The sequence below is a fragment of the Brachionichthys hirsutus genome, chromosome 7, assembly GCF_040956055.1.
Source record: "Brachionichthys hirsutus isolate HB-005 chromosome 7, CSIRO-AGI_Bhir_v1, whole genome shotgun sequence".
Taxonomy (NCBI): Eukaryota; Metazoa; Chordata; class Actinopteri; order Lophiiformes; family Brachionichthyidae; genus Brachionichthys; species Brachionichthys hirsutus.
The window spans coordinates 9,757,801-9,778,748 of NC_090903.1; the positions used below are offsets into that span (position 1 = coordinate 9,757,801).

Here is a 20,948-nt window from a genome sequence, read left to right on the forward strand (position 1 = left end):
TCTCAAAATGACTGATTAATATTGAAACCCAAGTTACCCCAGTTTGGATTCTGAATTTGTCAGGCTCTTTGTTTTTCTTTACAAGGCAGATAAAGGAGATTTGAGTGTTAACATGCATCGGGCTTCAGGATAGATGCAGCAAGACATCATCACTCCTGTAAACTACATTGGTTTCTTACCAAGGCCTATGCAATATGTTTCTTTATGAAATATCTCTTTTGACCAGGATAAGTGACTAAACAGCAGAGCGAGAGAGAGATGCAGGAAGTAAAGGCTTATTTGCTGTGGCGACCCCTCAGGGGACAAGCCAAAAGTGCAGTAGTAGATTTACTGCCTTATATGTCAGTCAAATTAAAGAATGTTGGTTACAACAATGTTGCCTTGCGCAAACAGGTGCATAACATTCAAAACCTTCCAACATATTGTTTGAGACTTGTTTGAACAAAAGTATGACTTTTTGTCAGATGTTCTGAAAGTCTATTGGATGGACTGTCAGTCTTAATATGTGGACATTTGTGGTTATCCTTGCACTCATATTCTCTCTTATCCAACAGCGTGTCTGCTTCCATTCCCCCATTGCTCACCTTTATTCAATGATTGATACACACAACAGCACACGTGTTAAAAATCCATTGATTAATGCTCTGAGTGCCCTGCCAGAGTGGAACACAGAGAAAGTCAGGGCCATAGGCAGCGGCGACTATATGGTGTTACAGTGCTAAACATACCCAGTGGCAGGCCCACTCTAAATTGTGATTCGTTTGAAAGCATGAGCCAGGTGTTCAACTCCAGCAAAGAGTCCAATCTGCTTGCTCTATGATGAACTATCTCCTCATTCCTCGTCTCTCCCTGAGGAGCACAAATCACTCTTTGAATGTCCACAGAAGATATTGTCTGTCTGCAAAGGCAGTTAGTTATAGCAGCAATCAGGTAAACTATGCCTGCAGCTCCAGAGCACACAACTAAAACAACTCTGTAGGCCTTCTGCTGACTTAATGATTTTTGCTCCTGCTTTATGGCTGGTCCCTTCCATCTGTCATAAGGAAATCTGGGGTTCCCTCTCATTGTTGGTCAAAATGACTTATCCTATAGGTGCTACTCTAGCAGCATGCTGCCAGCTGCCAATATTATGATTGTGTTTTGTATTTATTTATTTAGAACTTGTATCAAGAAATGTTGTTGGTATTAATACCAATGCAAACAATAATAGTTTGGGATAAACCTTCTACACAATACTGCATGTATTCATGCTACTATATATATTACAATACCTGTCAAGGAATATATGTCAAATAAAGTATTAAAAAACACAAGTCGTATGGCTTGAAAGAGGCTTAATATGTATTACTTTCACTGAGTGTAGGGCTGCAGCAATTGTTTTTAACAAATGCGACATTATTGCGTAAGAAGCTTTTAAATGAATGCATGTGTTACAGCACAAATTTTGGAGCCATGAGTTTATTTTCCTGTGCATGTTTGAGGACACTGTTAATTTGATGGTCTCCTTGGTCTGAGTCACAAATTGATGTACAGTACCTGAAATAGAAATATGTCCATGAGCCAGCCACACTAGACATCTCAACCATTAGTTACTAACAAAAAAAACCAAACAAGAGATTAACAGAAAATGCATTCAAAAAAATAATAACTACCGCTTAAGATTAATGAACAGGGAGACAACAGCTCAACCCTGCTCTGTTCATCAAATACACCAAACGTCTGGTGGAGTATTTTTTTCATAGCACACAGCTTTCTTATTGAATGCCCTTCTGCAGCAGTTGTTTTGTTAGGCATGTTTAAGTTATAGAGCTGCTCATAGCTGACTCTTATATGCTCATCTCCTTGCGGTTAAATGATATGCTGTCAAGTCCGCTCCCACTCACTGTCTAACTTGCATAGCCGTTAAAAAATAAAAAATAAAAACAACCTTCTACATCCATCGAACTACATGTCTACTCTATTCTGCTCATCTTCCTCCTCCAATTCATTGGTAGGAAGGTTTTCACATCTCTGAAGGGCATGATTGATTTTCAATCGCAGGTTTGAATCTGTTGCCTTGAGCTTTGAACCTCCAAACACCATGAGCGCACTGACCTTTCACATGTCTCTGCTAAGTAGGCAAGCATCACTTGGCTGTCTAACAGAAGACCGAGTCACAGTCATTGCACACATCCCAAATATCAGCTAAAGGTCAACGTGAAAAAGTAGCACAATCTATTATTAAACTAACTTTCCAAAATAATTATCAACATCCATAACGGTTTGTGTGGACTACCCAAAACTCATTAAAACGTATCAAAAGCATTGTGAGTTGTTGACTGATTATCTTATTTGGATTTAATTTCCAGCTAGAATGGTCAGCTGTAACAATATCCTTTTTTAATTACTGAGAGTGATGGCGCGACAGAAAGTACTGCATGAGCTGATCTGCAAGCTTTGACATAAACAAAGAAATCTTTTCTCAGATATACAATGTATGCTTGGTGACATTAAAACATGGATGACAAGGGACAGTTTATGGTGTTATTTAATGTAACGCTACTATGAACTGAGGTTCAGAACAGGATTTGACCAGTCAGTATTCATAAAGACTGAGATTAAAATGAATATTTCTATGTAATATATTTGCATTTGGCTAGACAATGAAAGCAACAGCGGATGCAAGGGAACACACTAAAGGAATCATAATTTACATAATTTAACTCACAATACTGCTTTGTTATTAATGATTTATGAATTTATTTATGTGCTGTATTCAGATTTAACACACCTTAACTTCAGTTTGAAGTTTCGTGTGCCTGTAAATGGCTGTTATGAAACTGTAAAATTATTACCAAGTAAACATCAAATGAAGTGGATGTAGGCGGCATCACTCAACCTACTGCTTGTTCATGTCACATCGGAGCAATATCACATCTTACTTACTTACTGAGTTTTGGATGGTGCTCAAGTCTGTATCCAAATTGTAATTACATCTGGGAAATTATTCGGATTTGGTGATTACTTATGTGGAACTGCCTGGAGAGAGAAAAGTAGACACATTTGCATACCTCACGTCAACCAGATGCTGTTTAGTGTAATTAAACGGAAACTTGTTTTGTTTTAATAATGTCAGAACACAACATTTTAATCTTCACATGACCTTGATGGTGTAAATGCTTGCGAGTTCAGAACATTGGAATCTCTGCTGTGTTTTCTATGCATGGAAGAAGTGGCTCATGGGACTGTGAATATTCAACAAATGTCTATATAATTAATTAAATAAGAATGAATTATTGCTATGAAGCATAGATCATTTAGGCAGGAGCTGGAATTTGGCAGCAAAATACGGAGGATGGCATTGGTACTTGCATGGCACGGTGCGATGTCGTATTGCATATCTCATTGCTGGTCCGGTTTGGACAGCCTTCATCCACCAGCATCCAAACATTCACCGGCCAAGTCTCCTCGTGTGCGCTAAATGACCCTGTGGAGGACGTGTGGGCTGTGGGCTGGTACAGAACGCTGCTACTGTCTGGCAGCACAGGAACTGCTGTTTCTTTAGCTACGCTAATGTTTTCCAGCTTGCCCCCCCAGAAGGTTTTTGATTGAAGACTTTTTCTTTCTTGCGAAAGTCAGGGAAATGGCTCACTGTGAATACAAAAGAACCACGAGGTCTGCTGTGGCAAGATAAGTGATGAGAGGAATAGCTCAGGGAGGAACATGATCCGGCGAGGGTTTGTAAACATTTTAGTTTTCTCCTGTGTGTGTTTTATTGAATGCAACACTTTGATGTGAATACTTGCTTAGTGTCTGTGGTGTTGGATGCTGAGATGCTTGCAAGCGCAGGATATTTATTTTATTTTTATTTTTTTGAAAAATCCTCTTAACTGTGAGTCAGCAGCTCATAAAAAGCCTGAGCTAATATCTGCTAATGTTGTTTTGCAAATGAAAGAGCATGAGGTGGAGGTCGAATTTCTCCTGAATTTGAGGAACCCTCCATAGATATTACAGTGTGTAATAATAGCTTGGGCTAATGTTGTTTTCAGAAGCTACATCCATCCATTTTCTTGTGAATGAGACGATTGTCTCATCTATAGCTATGTGCGGGTCACGGGTGTTGCTGGAGCCTATCCCAGCTTTTCTATGGGCGAGAGGAGAGGTACACTCCAGAAGTGTCGCCAGCGCATCGCGGGGTAAATATATTTTGACCGCACAAAATGTCGGCCAAGTTATCGTGCAGTGAGGGGTTTTGTTTAACGATTAAATCATTTAGCGACGGGTGTTCTGAACGTAACTCCGACCAGCTGTATTCATCATAATTGTGGCAAAATGTTTCATCACTCAGATCCCATTGTCTAAAACTATAATGTTCTAGTTAAATGGAATGAATACGTTTTCATTTGAATTTTTACTACTCATGAAATTTAAAAATATTTAATAAGACAAAGGTTAAAGGGCCACAGTAGCTCTCAATGCTGCATGACTTCATACCTCCAGTTATAATTCAAAACATGAGATATTCACAGCAGTGGTTTTCTCTTTTGTCTACTTATCTTTTTGTCATTCCTATCATTGCTGGGTGTTTTTAAGTTCAACGATCATATACAGTGGAACCTCGGTTCTCGAGCATAATTCGTTCAGTAATATTGTTCAAAAACCGATTTGTTTGAAAATCGAAAATATATTTCCCCTAAGAAATAATGGAAAGTAGATTGATCCGTTCCTCCGCACCAGATAAATTTACATGCCTACAGTTATATTAATATGCAACTAAGCGTATCTAAACAACAGATAACACATACAAGTGTAAATATAGTGTGAAAAACAAAAGCATACTAAAAGTACATTTAACACAAAACTGGATTATTTACATACCGTATTGCTTCGCTGTCATTGCTTGTAAGTTCCCTGGGTTTCCATTGGCCCTCGTTCACCACTTGTTGCGGTTCATGAATAAAGAGGGAATGTGAGGTAGCTGGTTGACTCGCTAAGAAGTGGCCCCTGTGGCACACGACAACGTGTACCCGCCTCTGCCTTGTCTCGTAACCATCACTCCACCAGTGGCCCTGGGACAATGTGCCTGCTGTCACCTGGGAGCCGCCTGTGCCTTTCACTGGTGTTCCATTCAACCTCTCGCATGTTGACACCAGGATTCTCTGCTGCCGCCTGTGGACATGTCTGCATCTTCCCCTTGCCTTCATATCAGCCTTTATCGCTCCGTCTCTCTGCCTGAATGAGAAGCAGCTTCAGCCCTGCTCGCCATGCCCATCGTGTTGAATTATGTTTAATGGACTCTTTGACTTTATGTTAGATTTGACTGTTCAACACACAAGTTATTTGCTTTCTCTAGTATCGTCGAGTATCAGTGTATCAGCCAACTCAAGAGGGTAGTGATTATTTCTCTATGACATTTCACCGTGGCGTCGGATGTACCTGCAATACACACCTCGCTATGTACCTGTCTGTTTCTGCCGTCACTATCCGATCTGTCAGCCCTTCTCTCTGCATGTGGATCCGCCTTTATCCTAATAGGCACATTTCCCAACCCCATTTGCCATTTCTTATACTTACAACCTGAGGCAGATCCATTTTTCCGGGGAAGTGATATCTCCCTCTTCTTGGTAACCATGCTGCAAACCCAGCTGGCATTCAAAGACCAACCAAAGGTTTACCTCATAAATGCTGGAAATTCATTGAAGACCAAATGAGACTCATTCGTTCTCACCTTCACATAAAATGGTGATCAGTACATGAAGGCACAGAAAGGCCCAGGTGGTAGTATTGAAATGAAAGAAAAACAAGAGAAGGCTTTTGAGGATTATTAGTCAACGCTGACAGGATAATAAACTTGTTGATCAGTGGTCTGCGTCATAAGTCACACTTCATCTGAATCTGTCCTCAGTAACAGGTGTCATGAACAGATGCTGTGTGTGAGAATGTATTAGAGTCTCCTCTAACCATTGACATCCACATATCTGGGATGTTAATATCCAGAAAAGATGGATTATGCTGAAAAGTGGAGGGCATGTCTATTTCATGAAATCCTGTTGTGTCACCCTTGGCTCTGAAGAATTGTGCCTTTATATAGCTGATAGACAGTCATATCTTTGGCAGGGCAGCACCTCGCTGTTATCACGTGTCAGCGTGTTTGTGAACCAAACACGTAATCTACTTATGTGACATCCACATTAATGAATCGGTTGCCATTGCTGTGGCGCACGGCATGCCTTCCTGCTCGCGGATGCCACAGTGACAAACATCAGTCACTAAAAGCGGAACAGTACACCTAGAAGGAAATTGAACCCAAGTCATTTGGTGTTATCATAAGAAGCCGTGTATTTTTCCACTCAAAGGCTTCACTCGTTTCATCCCAGCACATGCAGTAGTCAACAATAGAATCTCTCAGAATGGCACGCTGTATTGTCCTGTGCACACAGGAATGCATCCTATTTTCCAGAATAATTCTCACCAAGAGATGTCCTTGGCACTGGTTTGACTTCGGAGAAAGCAATTCTTGCGTCTATCATGGAGCGATTTATTTTATTTTTTTCTGTCGGTATCCTTCAAGGACCTCACCCTTTGAACCTTTTGTTTGCCAATGAAACTTTGACAGCGGTAAAAACATATTTTCTTATAGCTGCCCACGTATTTTACCCCAGTGAGCAGCAAATACTGTTATTTACTGTCAGAAGCAGTTGAGCAATCTTTTGTAAAATACCGTTCTCTGTTTGTGCGTAAATCAAATTCTTCCATCTTGTCGCACTGGCAAATTGGTTTAGCTTTCCTTGTTGAAACTCTTGCGGCTCTGCAATGTAGCCATCAAAACATGTTTCAGTCAAAAACATGTTAGACCTAAGGGGTTAAAAAGACAATAAACATGAACACATTAAATAAATCTTTTTCAGAAACCTGAACTGCGGCTGTCTAATTGTCAATGTTCTGAATCCGAAGAATAGCATCTCCCAAAAATGAAAAACCTTTTATCACCTAATTGACTACATTGTAGTTAATGTGCTGACTGATTATGGCATGAATATTACTTCTCTGAGTTGTCACAAATGTCTTCCCACTGCTGTGAATAACAGATTAAAAGGAAAACTGCAGAAGAAGGCACAGCCTTTTTGCATGTGCAAACACACACACACACACACTCCTCATATGCAGAGATGAGAGAATTGAGACGCTTCGCGAGAGGCAGAGGCAGATGATATTATTAGCTTAAATCAACCCTCACAAACACTACACCGAGACGGGGCTCCCGCCAATTTATACATGCTATACTTTTTGTGACAATCCCCTGCTGTATATAATTACCCACTTGTAGGTCTCAAGCATATAGTATAGTCATTAAGGGTTACTTTACCTCACTTATCAAGAGATAAACACACAAATCTGTTCACGTAGCAAATCTTGGTGTGTTTATGATGAAATCTTTAGTTTTTCTTAGTCGTATTTTTAACCCGATTTCATTTGTTATATTTTGGGTGGAAAGTTGTGCTCAAACCTGCTCAAGAAAAATGCAAACAATTTTCTGAATAAATAATGAAGTAAAAAATAATATCTTGTGAATTTCTGCTCCCACCACCATAAAAACAGCATTCCCCCCATATTTTCTCACTTTCCTATCCTACTTTAAGAGCGGTTTTATCCCATGCAAAGCGTCTCATCTTGGTGAAAACCCCAGCACTGAGGAAATGGAAGAATCGAGATCTTCCATAATATCGAAGGTCTGCCCCGATGTCTCCTCTCATTTATTTGTGTCGGTAAACCCTGCTGCGCTGGATACACCCAGGTCTCCTCGCAAAGAGCCGAAACAACCTCAGCTTACCCTGAGTACAAAGGAGCAGCGGCGTGCCAAATTCCTCGCTTTATCATTTTGAATGAAACCAGACACCCTACAGAGAAACCTCTGCTCAGCTGCTTGAATCCTGAGCCTCATTCTCTCATGGCCATAGTGGAGATTTGAACCAAATGCTTAGCAGAGAAATTCAATCTTTCTTTTATATGTCAGCGCCATCCTCACCAGCATGCTCAAAGGACAAAACACAGACTAACACGAACCCATCGTTTGTGTTCTATCTGTTCAGCAAAGCTATTATTGGGTATCTAGGGATATTTCCCATCGGTACAAGCAGCAGTATTATTTATGATAATTATCCCCCCAAATTACATTTTGTTCCCTTAGAGGATATAAAGCTAAAGTGAGCAGAATATCAACATAATGTACTTTTTTAAGGGCAACGATTTCACTCACAATATAAAATATTATTTTGTTGAATCCAGATGTTACTCAAATCAAACAGCAAGATCAGAAATATACAATTGTAGTTACTTTATGGCAACATTTTGTTTACCTGTTGGAATATCTAGCTTTAAGTCAAGTGGCTTCGTTGAGTCTAAATGCTGTTTGTGTTTACGGCTTTCCAGGTTTCCTCCGGTTAGTGAGCTGGCTCCACTTGGCACCCCGGTGGGGACGATTCTAGCTGCTGCTATCAACCAAACCATCTTCTACTCCATCGTAGCAGGAAATGAACGAGGTAATAAAGATTAAACGCATTTGGCTAGACAACTGTTAATTATCCTAAAGATGATGGATATTTGTTTTCAATTTCACTTACAATACAATAGAATGTTTTCATTTTGCACTTCTGTCAATCACTGTCAAGGTATGATGCATCGCTGTGTTTGAAGCACAAATCAATTCTTCCTTGTTTTCTAATCCAGTGATGAAAATTGAAAGAAAGGTTACTTTTAATGAGATAAGATTGTGTGCAATCAGATTTCATAATGTTTGTTAAAAAACACAATTGCATTGTCTTCAAAATTGTGAGCACATCACATATCCAAGGCATTTTTTTCATCCTCTCCTACGCCGACGCAAAAATCTAGAAGCGTGTAGATGTTTGTTCACAATGCTGATGCAAAGTGGTATCCAGTCATCACTGCACTTCACTTAATTATCAAATCTCCTTGAAGAGAAAATATCTTGCGAAGGAATTTAAATGAGTTCAATTGTACATGCAGGCGCATTTACATGTTGATATAAAGACATTTCAATTAGCAAGAGCGCAAACAAGCATAGGCGCTGTATAATTCGGTAGAAAATATTTTAATAAAAAAAAAAAGAGGCCTTTTAATATAACTTTTCGTGTTTGTTCATTTTAGGTGATTTTCGGGTGAACAACAAAACAGGTGTCATCTCCACAGCTAAACCTTTGGATTATGAAAATGTGACCACCTACGTCCTCCGGGTTCAGGCAGATTCCATCGTGGTTGTCATGTCCAACCTGCGTGTGCCTTCTAAAAGTAAGAACGATGGTGGTGATATTCCACCGTGCCTTAGGTGGAATATCAGCAGGCTTGTTTCCAGACATCTCAGTAACAAAGGTGTGCAAAAATGATGGATGAATCCTAACTGCCAGTTGGGTTCATACTTCACCCTCCATCCATTTGAGGTAACCGAGAAAAATAAATTACTCACTCCCTCTGCCTCGTCTTTTGTTATCATCTGTCTTAACTTGGAGGCTTGGAGTCTACTGTGTGTAGAGTGTTTAATGTTTATACGTGGGAACAAATAGGACAATCCAAAGTAAGATGTAATTTAACATAATGCAGCGTTGTAATGCATTCTCATAATAACTGTGATTTAGGGACAAACCCTTCTCGGTTAGACGCATGTCTTCCATGCATTTTTAGGAGTGATAAATAAGCAATGTTTATGCTGAAAAATGGTGCAGGGTGGCGCACGTCTTTTCTTAGACTGCTGTGTTGCAGTAATTTGTGCTCTGCATATTTATGCTACACTGTAGGTGTAATTTATAAATCAACCAATCCTCAATCAGTCAAGCTTCCATATGTAGTACCGTTCAAACATTTTGCACTTTGTTCAAAGTGCTTAACTAAAGAAAATTTTAAAAGCATTAAGAGACGAATGCACACCATTTATAGACTAAAACAACAGCATTAGTTGTTGGATTGGTAAAATAAAATAAAAAGAGTCATTATAAAAGATGATAGAAGCAAAAAAGATCTGGCAAGAATAATGACATCATGAGATATATACTGAGTAATTTCTAGAATAATGAAATAAACCCATTTAATTAAATAACAATAATCAAATTAATAAAAAGAGGAATTAAAAAACTGTCCTGGATCCTCTCAAAGTAAGGGACATGATAAAATCTTCTGACACCTCAAACATGGCCAGAAGACAGAGAAGATAGTCTGTCTCTTTCACAATTTCTTTCTCACAGCATTTTCTCTAACTCCAGGGATATTATCACTCCTTGATTATGGGATGTCTTTGAAACTACAATTCCTAATAATGTGACAATTGCTTGGCAATAAACATTTCAGTCTTTTATTGATGGCATTGTTCTGCACTTAGTTGTGATGAAAGCAAAGTTCTCACTAAAGATAATAATACTGCACTTGTAGAAAGTGTCTCATCATCATTTTAGTATTCAGAGCCCTCTTTCACTCAGTGTGTTTTATCACTAATTGGTTAATAAACAGAACGTAAGCGCTTTCAGTCGTACTTATCTAACGGGAGCAGAGAGTCATGTTTGCACTTCAAAATGCATTTTTTTCAGAATATGTGCTGCAATTTAAAGAAAATAAATTTCATTATTTCATTATTGACTCAATGTTTTCAGCTTCAGAACAATGAATGTTCTTAAATTATTGTTAATCAGATTTTAAAGCTAAGGTAAGTAAATTCATTTCTGCAGTTTCAACATAAATACATGAAACTGATTCAAAATCTGTAAACTAAGCCATCAGCAGATGACATAAATATTTTTTCTTTTTTAAATATGGTGATCTTCTCACTTATAATTCACCTTAAAAACGTTCTTGGATGTGATTTGAAGGTCTCGTTTTTAATTGTTTATTTAAATTTTTATTCATAAAAATTAAAATAAACAATTCATCATTGCCATTTCAGATAACTTCACACTTTTGGCCTTGAGTGTCCCAATTTATCGGGTACACATGAGTCCACAATCTGAAGTTAGACTAAAGTGGTGTCCTAACTCAGTCTTCTATAACAAATGCAGCACATATTGGATCTGCATTGTGTCTTTGCAGCTAACACAGCCAAGGTGTTCATTGATGTGGAAGATGAGAATGACCACCCTCCCATCTTCTCCAGGATGCTTTTCATTGGAGGTGTGACAGAGGACACAAAGATCTTCAGTTCGGTGCTAAAGATAGTGGTAAGTAAACATGATCTTCAACATGCCCCCAGGCCTCCAACGCTCAGCCTAAAAGCCGATCGGAGAATGTGTTTTAAAAGTGTTTACAAATGTAAGCAGTTGTGTGATTGGAGAGTCTTATGTGTGATTAACAGAATCTTAATAAGAGATTATAGCATAGCTGTATGTTTGATTTGAGTACATTTTACTAAAGAGTAAAGGAGGCTGTCATGTTAACTAACTTATTTGTGCTCATGAAATGTGTTCTGCAGATCAGGTGTCATTAATCTTCTATTCTTGTCATTATTAATAATAATATTGCATGACAGGAACAGTTCCTTGTTAAAATTATACCATCAGCTTTGAACAATAGCTAAACAAAAACAAGTGTGCAAAATAAAATAAAAAAACAATACAATGCGAGGTTCAAGGTTACTTTATTTATACCCGGAGGTAGACTTGTGATTATCTTGTGATAATCACAAGTCTACCTCCGGGTACAAATAATCCCCAAAACACCAAAAATGTTCATAATAAGTTCAAAATGTTTTCTATATTATTTGCACTCCACCCTAAGATGAACTGCCAGCATCCCAGTCAATATCAAGACCACATCGCATGTCTCCGAACCCTCACTCCTGCCTTTGTTTTATTTGTTCTCCAAAAATCCATTTAACCATTCCTGAAATTAAATGTATTTGTTTGTGTACAGCTTTCTTCTTTTTTTTTATCAATGAGGACATGGTTCAGGGGTTGCCAACTATGGGGAGCAGTCCCGTACCAAAGAACACAACTTCAACACCTTCATCCCTTCCAGGCATCACAAGTTTGAAACATTCACACTGATTTTATTTTATTTATTCTTTTATTTAACAGGGACAGCGCACATTAATAAACATTTCTGTAAATGTGCCAGAATTAGCCAAAAGGCTATTTTACATCTGTTGTCCCTGGACAGAGATTCCAAGGCACCCCAAATATATACACATATGAAATAAAAATAATAACTATACTTTTGTTTCTCAAAGTCTCTGGTGTCCTCAGAGCCAGCAGGCTGTCCTTCTCATCCTCTCGTCCTTCCACTGTCTCACAGCTTGAGAGACAGGCAGAGAGGGAAAGACACACTCGCGCTCATCATCCCTTTCGTCAGATAAATAATGGTCTTTGGCAAACCCTCTGGGAAGCACAGCCTCCTGCACTAGACTGAGCAGCAAGCCGGTAGATTTAATGTTGAGCAATTCAGCAAAGTGAGGACTTCATCATAAGAACCCAGCTTAACACAGCCAGCCTTTCTCAGTCTGGATCTCAGGCTGACAGAAGAGACAGACCCCTGATAGGTCTGTAGATATTTAGAGTCATCACTGCTTTCCAAGGAAATGGCACAATCTGCCATGCCTGTATACAGGCATGGCAGATACAGATATAGATACAGATGTAGGACAGCCTGTTAAGTTTTATAGTGGGACTGGGACTTAAGAAGGAACAAGAGTTTGTTTGTTTTTTCTTCCTTAACCCAAGCATCCGTACCCATTCAGGAGCAAACAGGCTATGTATATCTGTGGCAGGGAAAGCTGTAAAGTAGTCTTTGAGCTTTCCACACTGAAGGAATGACGCAGGCTGAAGGCAGAGATGCCGTCCATGTCCTCTCCTGCGCGTTGGCCAGTACAATACCAGTGCCAGCTAGCAATATCAATACCAGGAAATAGAACACCCCTGCCTAATACCTAGGCGAACCATCACTGAATGCTCAACCCACCGTCCACTTTCATGAAAAGTAAGGATTATAAGTAAATGAGAAAATACAGATTTTCTTTTTGTGTGTGTGTCCGGATTACTCTCAAAATTTAATGAGATCTAAATTAGACCAACACCCATCTTCAGATTCTGTTTCATCAAGATCCATCCAGTAGTTTTTTTTTTTCCATAATCTTGCAAACAAACAAACGGCAACAAAAACATAACCTCCTTGGCGGAGTGAATTAAAATCTAAGAAAACCGGATTGAAAGTGGGCGACACTTGTTAGAGCCGCAGCAGTATGAAGCAGAAGCCTGTTTTATGAGCCAGCTGCAGCTCGTTTCCTTTTTGTCAGCAGAACCTCAGCAGGGAGAAGAGTTATGAGGAAATATCTCAAACATGGGGAGGCATCACTTACAGGGGCTAGTCATTAACCACTTATGTTTAGACTTTCAAGCATATTGCTCTTTTGGCACAATTTAGAGGCGCGATATGCTTGGAACCATGCAGCCAGCTTTGTGATCAAGAGCTCAAGAAAAGCAATGCTCTTTCCAAGTTTAAATGCAGAATCCTTTTCCTTCATTACCTGTGTAATTATATATATATTGTTTTGTCTTTTTTTATGTATATTAAAGATTGATATGTCTTTCTCAATTTGTAGGCCACTGACAAGGACACAGGGAATTTTAGCGAGATGGCATATCGCCTGATTATCCCGCCCACACAGGAGGGCCAAGACAGCTTTGTCATTGAGACGTACACGGGTATCATCAAGTCAGCCATGATGTTTCGAAACATGCGCAGATCCTTCTTTGCATTTCAAGTTATTGCCACAGACGACTATGGAAAAGGTCTAAGCAGCAGTGCCGAAGTGGTGGTGAGTATCCAATATTGTGCTTTGTGTTGTTCACTTTTCTCAGAAAAGATAATTCAGCAAATATGGCCGTGCGATAGCAATAGGATTCAATGACAAAAGGAAGATATGAATAAATAAATAGACTCAGTGGCTGAATTCAGTTTGCTGCACACAGGAATAAGGATGTTTATCAATATATAATGTGATGATCAGCATGCATATTGCATGCATGCAAAGCTTTGTTTCTGAATTACATGTCACCCACACAAATGTATCGCACTGATTTGATTGTGCGCTGAACGCAGGCAGTCTCTGCAGACATACAAGCTTTGCGGTATGGAATTGGTTTGCAATGTCACCTCTCTAGAATTGATTGGCAGGAGAGAACCTTAATAAAGGGGCATTCCTCCAATTTTACAAGTCAAAGTCAATTTAGCTCTCATTTCTTACATCTTATTTGTTAAGAAATCTGAGTGCAGTCAATCACCTTTGTTTCCCAGAATTTAGAAGTTACAAACTGTGCATGCAAATTTTGAAAGAGTAGGTTTGGAGACTCAAACAAGAAACATATTCAACTTGCATTATTGGAAGCGTTTGTTAAGATTAACCATATTGGCAAGAGACAAAGGAAATATGGTCTCTGCTGCTCAGGTTTTTGCAATTCACCTTTCTCTTATAATTCACAATACTTTCGCGACAATTAAAAATCCCTGCTGTATCGCCATCATTTGTATAATTGTTGTTATTTTACTGATGACTCATAAGGCATTCCTGTTTGTTGCAAGAGCAATTGATGTGTGCAGAACAACCACAAACCGATTTTTACTTATTTGTACACTATTAGTCGAGATGTTTTTTGTTTATTCAGTACGAGTCCGTTTACCAGTAGGAAAAGGTAATACAGATTGTATTTTTCAGCCGTGTACATTAACGCTATCCATGTTACGAACGCATGTGTCTGTGTGCACGAGTGCGTATAGGTCTCGCTCTTTTTTTCCAAAATGAATTTCTTTTTCCTGAGAGCTCCCACTTTGATTGAGATCAATCATCCACTATTCAATGCTCATCACTCCTGACTCTGGGCTGGTTTATTTTTTTGTTCCAGTGAAATATGTCTGGGTAACAAGCCTTTAATGAGACAGAAGGAGGGTCTGGGACATTGCCTTCATATGCAAGAGTAGCGAGGGCTTTGCGGTGGTGCTCGTTAATTTTCAAGGGAAACATACTTTAACAGGAGCCGCATGGGAGGTTTTGTTCTGGAAAACAGGAGCTGTTTATGAATTCAGCTGTGGCATCAGGACCTGTTACATTTCCTGCAGGCACCAATACATGCAGGCAATTAAGAGCTTCTACTCGGTCCGTTGAAAGTAGCATTTTAATTAGACGACCAAACTCACAGGCGTGACCTATATCAATAACATGTTCTGTTTTCATCTTGACCTTTCTGCTCTTTCAGGTTTCTGTGGTCAATGCGCTGGACATGCAAGTTGTTGTGTCCACTGTCCCACCCACTTTAGTGGAGGAGAATAAGGAGCAGCTGATTAAGTAAGACAGAATTTAATATGAAAATTAAACCAATTAAACTGTTGAATGAGGAACAAAACAATATTAGTCTGTGCATAATGCAAAGTGTAAATATGTAGCAGTAAACAGATTAGGGCCACTGCTGTCGACTGCTCTCTTCCATACATTTTTTATTGCATTTCTTTCCTATTGATCGTTAAGTGGCTTTAAAAACATAAGTTTAAAAAACTAATTTCATTGATGGTTAAGATTTAGTAGTGGCAAATGATTGAAAATAAATATTAAGTCATGTTCTACCCCATTTTCCACTTTGCGGGGGTCCCTATCCCAGCTTGCCATTGGCGAGAGGCGGGGTATAGCCCGGATGCGTCGCCAGCCTATCGCGGGGCCTTGAAAACATGGATTTCTAAATATTAAATGTTTTACAAACCTTTTAACTTTTGTTTGTCATTCAGGAGCAAGTAACCTATCAATGAAATAGCTAAGGAGTTCATCCTCCACAGTCACTTTCATTAGTGACTGAAATCCAGAATGCCCCCTTCCGCAGCCTTTGGGTTGCACTGTTAAAGGCAAATGGACATTAAGAGTGGTTTTTCGAGAGCTTCCTGACTCCTGTCCTCAGGAGTGACACTTGAGGCTGAAAAACATACGCATTAGTCATGTTAAGCTCTTTGCAGTTTGAGAGGTCCACAATTTGTACTGGGGATGATCCAGGGCCATTTTACCTGAGTGCTCAAACTGTTTATCCACCTTGGAAAAGACAGACAGCAAGGCTTTCCTTTATGGGCTGTAATTTGCAGTGTGGATTTCTCCCTGCCTGAGAGGGATTATCGCAGCTTTGCTTTTGCCGAGATCTCAGTTTTGAGAAGAAGACCGCTACTCAGGGTAAAATCATTCCCAGAGTCGAGTACTTAAGAATGGTGGCTCTATCCTTTTGATAGCAGATTTGCCAGAAATGGTTTGACCTAATGTTAACTTTTTGTTGTCTCCTCAAAGTTTTGAGGAGTCCATAGTTTTTTTCTGTGCACCTTTTGTTTACCTAGTTTTAGTTGGTATTTATGTTCATTTCAGTATTCTTGAGCGCCACATTCAGGACCAGATTCCAGGTGCCAAGGTGATTGTAGAGTCCATTGGGCCACGTCGTCATGGTGATGGCTTTGAACTAGAGGACTACACCAAGTCGGACCTGATGGTGTACGCCATTGATCCCCTCACAAACAGGGCTATTTCACCCAAGGAGCTTTTTAAGTGAGTGAATGACTGTATCCTAATGGCCCTGTTGCGTGTTTTTCACATATAGTACATGTTTTATTCATTACAGGTTCTCGCTTTATTTATCCACTTTTTATGGGTTGCTAGTGCTTAAGGTCTCTGAGAATGCATGTTCATTTACCTGGAAATGCAGCACAGAAACTATTGGCAAAAGAAGTTTACATCACATCAGAAGAAAAGGAGCCTCACGAGTACTTGAGGACAGTCTTGTTGTCTTACCTTATAAATGTCAGTATCAAAGAGACAATTTCATCAAAGCATGATATTTTGAAGCCAATAGGAATCAGCTCAATCTGAATGGCCACCTTCACTGTCTACCATTTTCTTTACTGCTTATCTCACAATGAGCTACTGTGTATCTGCCAGTATCTTCTGTCTTTATGTCTCTTCACTCGTGTTACTGCCAATTCGACTACGCGTGCGGCTCCAAAGAGACACTGTCCCTTCTATTTGAAATTAGAGTGTGACAGTTTCAGTTCATTTAAAAACGCTCCACTCAGATGACATTTAGAGGTGTGTCTAAGGAATTATTTTATATAATCTCAGTGTCCTTGACCATCAGTTGAGTGCCTCCACTATTATTTTAAGTGTGGTAATATGGCCAAAAAAAACTTCTGTCCAAAAAAAACATAAACAGATTTAATTGGGGGTTTTTATTAACCAAAAATAGTACCAATCTGTTATGGCAAGTAACAGCTTTTGGAGAACGAAAAGCTAATTGAAATCAGGCCTGCTATAGCTCTGATTTATTATGAATATTCATTCTTATATAGTGATACTGTTGTGAAAATTATTCAGATGAGGAGAGGACATGTAGTATATGTCTGATGGTGCTGCATTTAAAACATCTGCTGTTAGTAGATAGAGAAAGCCCAGAATGAGCCACCTTGAATATGTCATTAACTGAGTATAGTGTATATTGCCAGACAGGCCCCTGCATAACCTTCTTCTCCACTCATTTATATGAGCATAAATGTCAGTAATTGGATGTGGCAGTGTTGCAACTCTGGTGATGCAGAATGTTTGAATGTCACTCTAACAATCATTGCATAACAACATTGCAGCAACAATGGATGCATGTTCAATTTACTGCAGATGCAAATGCAAATTGTGAGAAAAGAAAATTGCCATAGGTTTGTAATTGAAATATTCCTGAAATGAATAACATCACATTTTAAGTTGATATGACATGTTAGCGATCAGGTTGCTGTGGGAAATAGTGACAGAAATTGTCCAGAGTGTTCTTTTGGAGCTTTTTCACTCAAAATAGTTGCAAGCTGCACCCATCAAAGTCACAATGAGAGTGAACAAGAGCGGTCAATTTAAGGGTTGAACAATGAGCTGAAACTGGCCTTAAAGCCGAGTCGCAGACACAGAGGAGATCTCTGTCGGTTTATCACTGTGGCCACGCTGTTGACAGAATCCTCACATTGTCATTATATTCTATATTGTTCATGATAGACACGCTTAAAATAAATACCCCAGTTTGCAAGGCAAGATTGATCAATAACTCTGAGAGATCCATCTATTTTCCCCGTACTAATTATGTGGCAAATCATCACTATTAATTATTAATATCATTAATAATAATTGTTATCATGTGACATAAATGGCAGATTTCTTGATGGCAACGTGCTGGAAATCAACAAGGAGTTTCAGCCCTACCTGGGTGAAGGTGGCCGCATCCTCGAGATCCGTTCTCCAGACATCGTGGCCAGTGTGAAGAAGGCAGCTCAGGCTGTGGGCTACACCGAGGGAGCACTCCTGGCCCTCGCTATAATTATCATCCTCTGCTGCATCCCTGCCATCCTCATTGTCATGGTCACCTACAAACAGTGAGTACTCCCGCCTCAGTTATAATCACTGGCTTCTGAAATTCAATGATTATAGTTAATTGGTTATTAGGGCCATTCTGAGGAAAGTGTATTTAATTAAAGAGGCTATTATCATGGGTGATATTGTTTGTACGCAAGGCTGTAGCTCAAAGGTTAGCCCCTTACAGACAATTTGGGTGTTTCATGTTTGATTGTAAAACCTATACTCTGTGATCTGTCTGATTAGTGCCGGCAAAAAATAACAAACAGCATTGTTGAAGTGTTCTTTTCCAGTATGGAAGATAAACCAAGAGCTCAGTTGCCATATGTTAGTGAGTCTATCTCTCTCTGTCATCAGCCATGCTCACTGCGCTCTCTGCTGGGCTTATCTCCCTGCTCATTCTCCGTGAAAGCAGATAAATTAACACTTATTTGTGACAAACATCTGCAACCAGTTGCGACCGTCACAGTGATGCACCTAGAATAAACCGTGTTCTATGCTCTGTCACACTCAGAATGTACATTTTATAAAAAAAAATATATACTGCCTTTCTTTCAAGAATTATTGAGCTTATTGAACTCTTCTTTGGTAGGAGTAATGCTTTCATCATCTCTAATCATTGCTACAATATTAATTGAAAGTGATATATGGGGTATAGTTAACTCCCAGCAGATGGATTGAGTGTTTATTTTTATGCACTGACTAAACATGTTTTGTTAAAAAGATAAACATTGTATATTATTTAAAATATTTTTCTCTCTCCCTCCTTCCCTCCCACCCCCCCTGTCCCGTCCCGTCCTGTGAATGAAAACTTGCCACCAGGTTCAAAGAGTAAGTAATTATTATTTTTGTTTTTAAGTGAGTGCTCTTGTGTGTGCGTGTGTGTGATGCATATGTTCTCTCATCTTCATCCTTTAGTTAATTACATTTATGTGCCACTGAAGAGCACATGCCTTTTAATGCCACCTTTTTCGAATGAAACAAAAATCACGGCTGATTCATCGAGGCAGTGGCAGAATGAATGATTCCCAAAAGGAAAACCAACCCAAAGTCAAGAAGATTCACAGATCTGCCCTAATAGCCTCCAATATGATGGAAAACCTTTCCCCATCACTTCTATGGCTTCTTTTGCTTACATTAAATATGTATTAAAGCTAGACCATCTATTTAAAATATATAATTATGCTCGCTGGAACTGAAAATAAATGAATACCTACTTTTTAATCCTCAGGCCTCACTCGTTTTCTCACAGAAATATGTTGGTTTAAAAAATCTTAATCACACAACAACATTTTCGCAATCTAAAAAATGTGTTTTGTCTTGGCATTACCATGAAGCAATCCTACCTGTCCTTCATCCCGTTGTGTCGTTGTAGCTTCTTTTCCCAAACGCCAACACCTGAATACAGCATCTTTACTTTCATCACAGTAGCCATATCGGCCGCTCTTCTGCAAAAATGCCTGTGAAAGCACATGGTTCATTTATGTAAGAGGCCTCATGCATTAGTGATGCGTCTGCTTACTTCTGTTTTTAAACACATTGTGAAAAAAGCAAAAATGCTGTTTGGGTGGATTTTTCAGTTTTTTTGTTGATTTACTTTCTTTTCTTTTTTTTAATACTATGACTGTTTATGCTATCACAGGCGACAGGCAGAGTGTGCAAAAACTGCCAGGATTCAAATGGCTTTACCTCCAGGAGGGAAAACCCCCACAGCGGCTCCGCCCACTACAAACCTGTATGAAGAGCTGGGCGACAGCAGCATGTGAGTCAACTGTGACCTTTTATTATCTGTCTCCCCATTCCACCACTATGACAAGCAGCTGTCATGTTGTGCCCTTCAGATTCCTTTCTTAAAATGTCAGGTACAGTCACAGAAGATATGCTTTTAGGTAGAATAGCTGGCTTTTCAAACCAGCCCTTGTCTAGCATTTAAAACCACACCCTCCTCGGTGCGATGATGACAACTGGCAGTCCTGCATTCTGACCTAATACACACAAATGCTGCTTCAGTTGGATTAGCAGCTACATAATTGGATCTCCTTGCTGGTTGGCTTCCTGATCATCCAATTCACATGTCTGCAAACCACGTTGTTTACCGTAGCTGGTGATTAGTCGCTAGTTTACTATTTATGTTTCTGATTTGAATTAAAATTTTTGCTAGAGCCTCAATTGCAATCAGTTGACATTTTGACCGACAGCTTGTTAAAGCAGTCCTGCTGCTGACAGCACAATTGTTATTCAAATAATAGTTAAGAAAAGGGAAAAGGAGATTCAATAGTAAACCGTAAACAATGCTGTTGACCAACACTCAGCGTAATGTAGCGTAGTGGCTTTGTTTTTTGTGGTAGAAGCTTCCATGCTTTAGTGGGGACTCTTTTTGTAAGCAATGTTTCATACTAGGTTCTAGGAACGACATTAAAAAGCACTTTGAGAAAGGTGTGTGTGTTTGTGCGTGTGTGTGTGTGAGAGAGAGAGAGTGTGTGTGTGGATATGTGTGCCTTGTGTTTGTACCAATAGTCATGTTTACACAGAGATGCACTCAGCAAATAGATCAGTACAATATTTAAAA

At 39.3% G+C, this 20,948-nt stretch overlaps 1 protein-coding gene across 1 annotated transcript in view; it reads left to right on the plus strand.

The window, feature by feature from the left end:
• LOC137896042 (protocadherin-15-like) overlaps positions 1–20,948 on the plus strand; it is an 88,064-nt gene that overhangs the window by 56,624 nt on the left and 10,492 nt on the right. Inside the window, exons 24-32 of the mRNA XM_068741572.1 lie at positions 8,410–8,519; positions 9,148–9,288; positions 11,071–11,198; positions 13,574–13,789; positions 15,225–15,313; positions 16,364–16,540; positions 18,181–18,399; positions 19,202–19,210; positions 20,022–20,141. Coding sequence (XP_068597673.1) covers positions 8,410–8,519; positions 9,148–9,288; positions 11,071–11,198; positions 13,574–13,789; positions 15,225–15,313; positions 16,364–16,540; positions 18,181–18,399; positions 19,202–19,210; positions 20,022–20,141 — 1,209 coding nt within the window. The remainder of the gene's footprint in view (positions 1–8,409; positions 8,520–9,147; positions 9,289–11,070; positions 11,199–13,573; positions 13,790–15,224; positions 15,314–16,363; positions 16,541–18,180; positions 18,400–19,201; positions 19,211–20,021; positions 20,142–20,948) is intronic.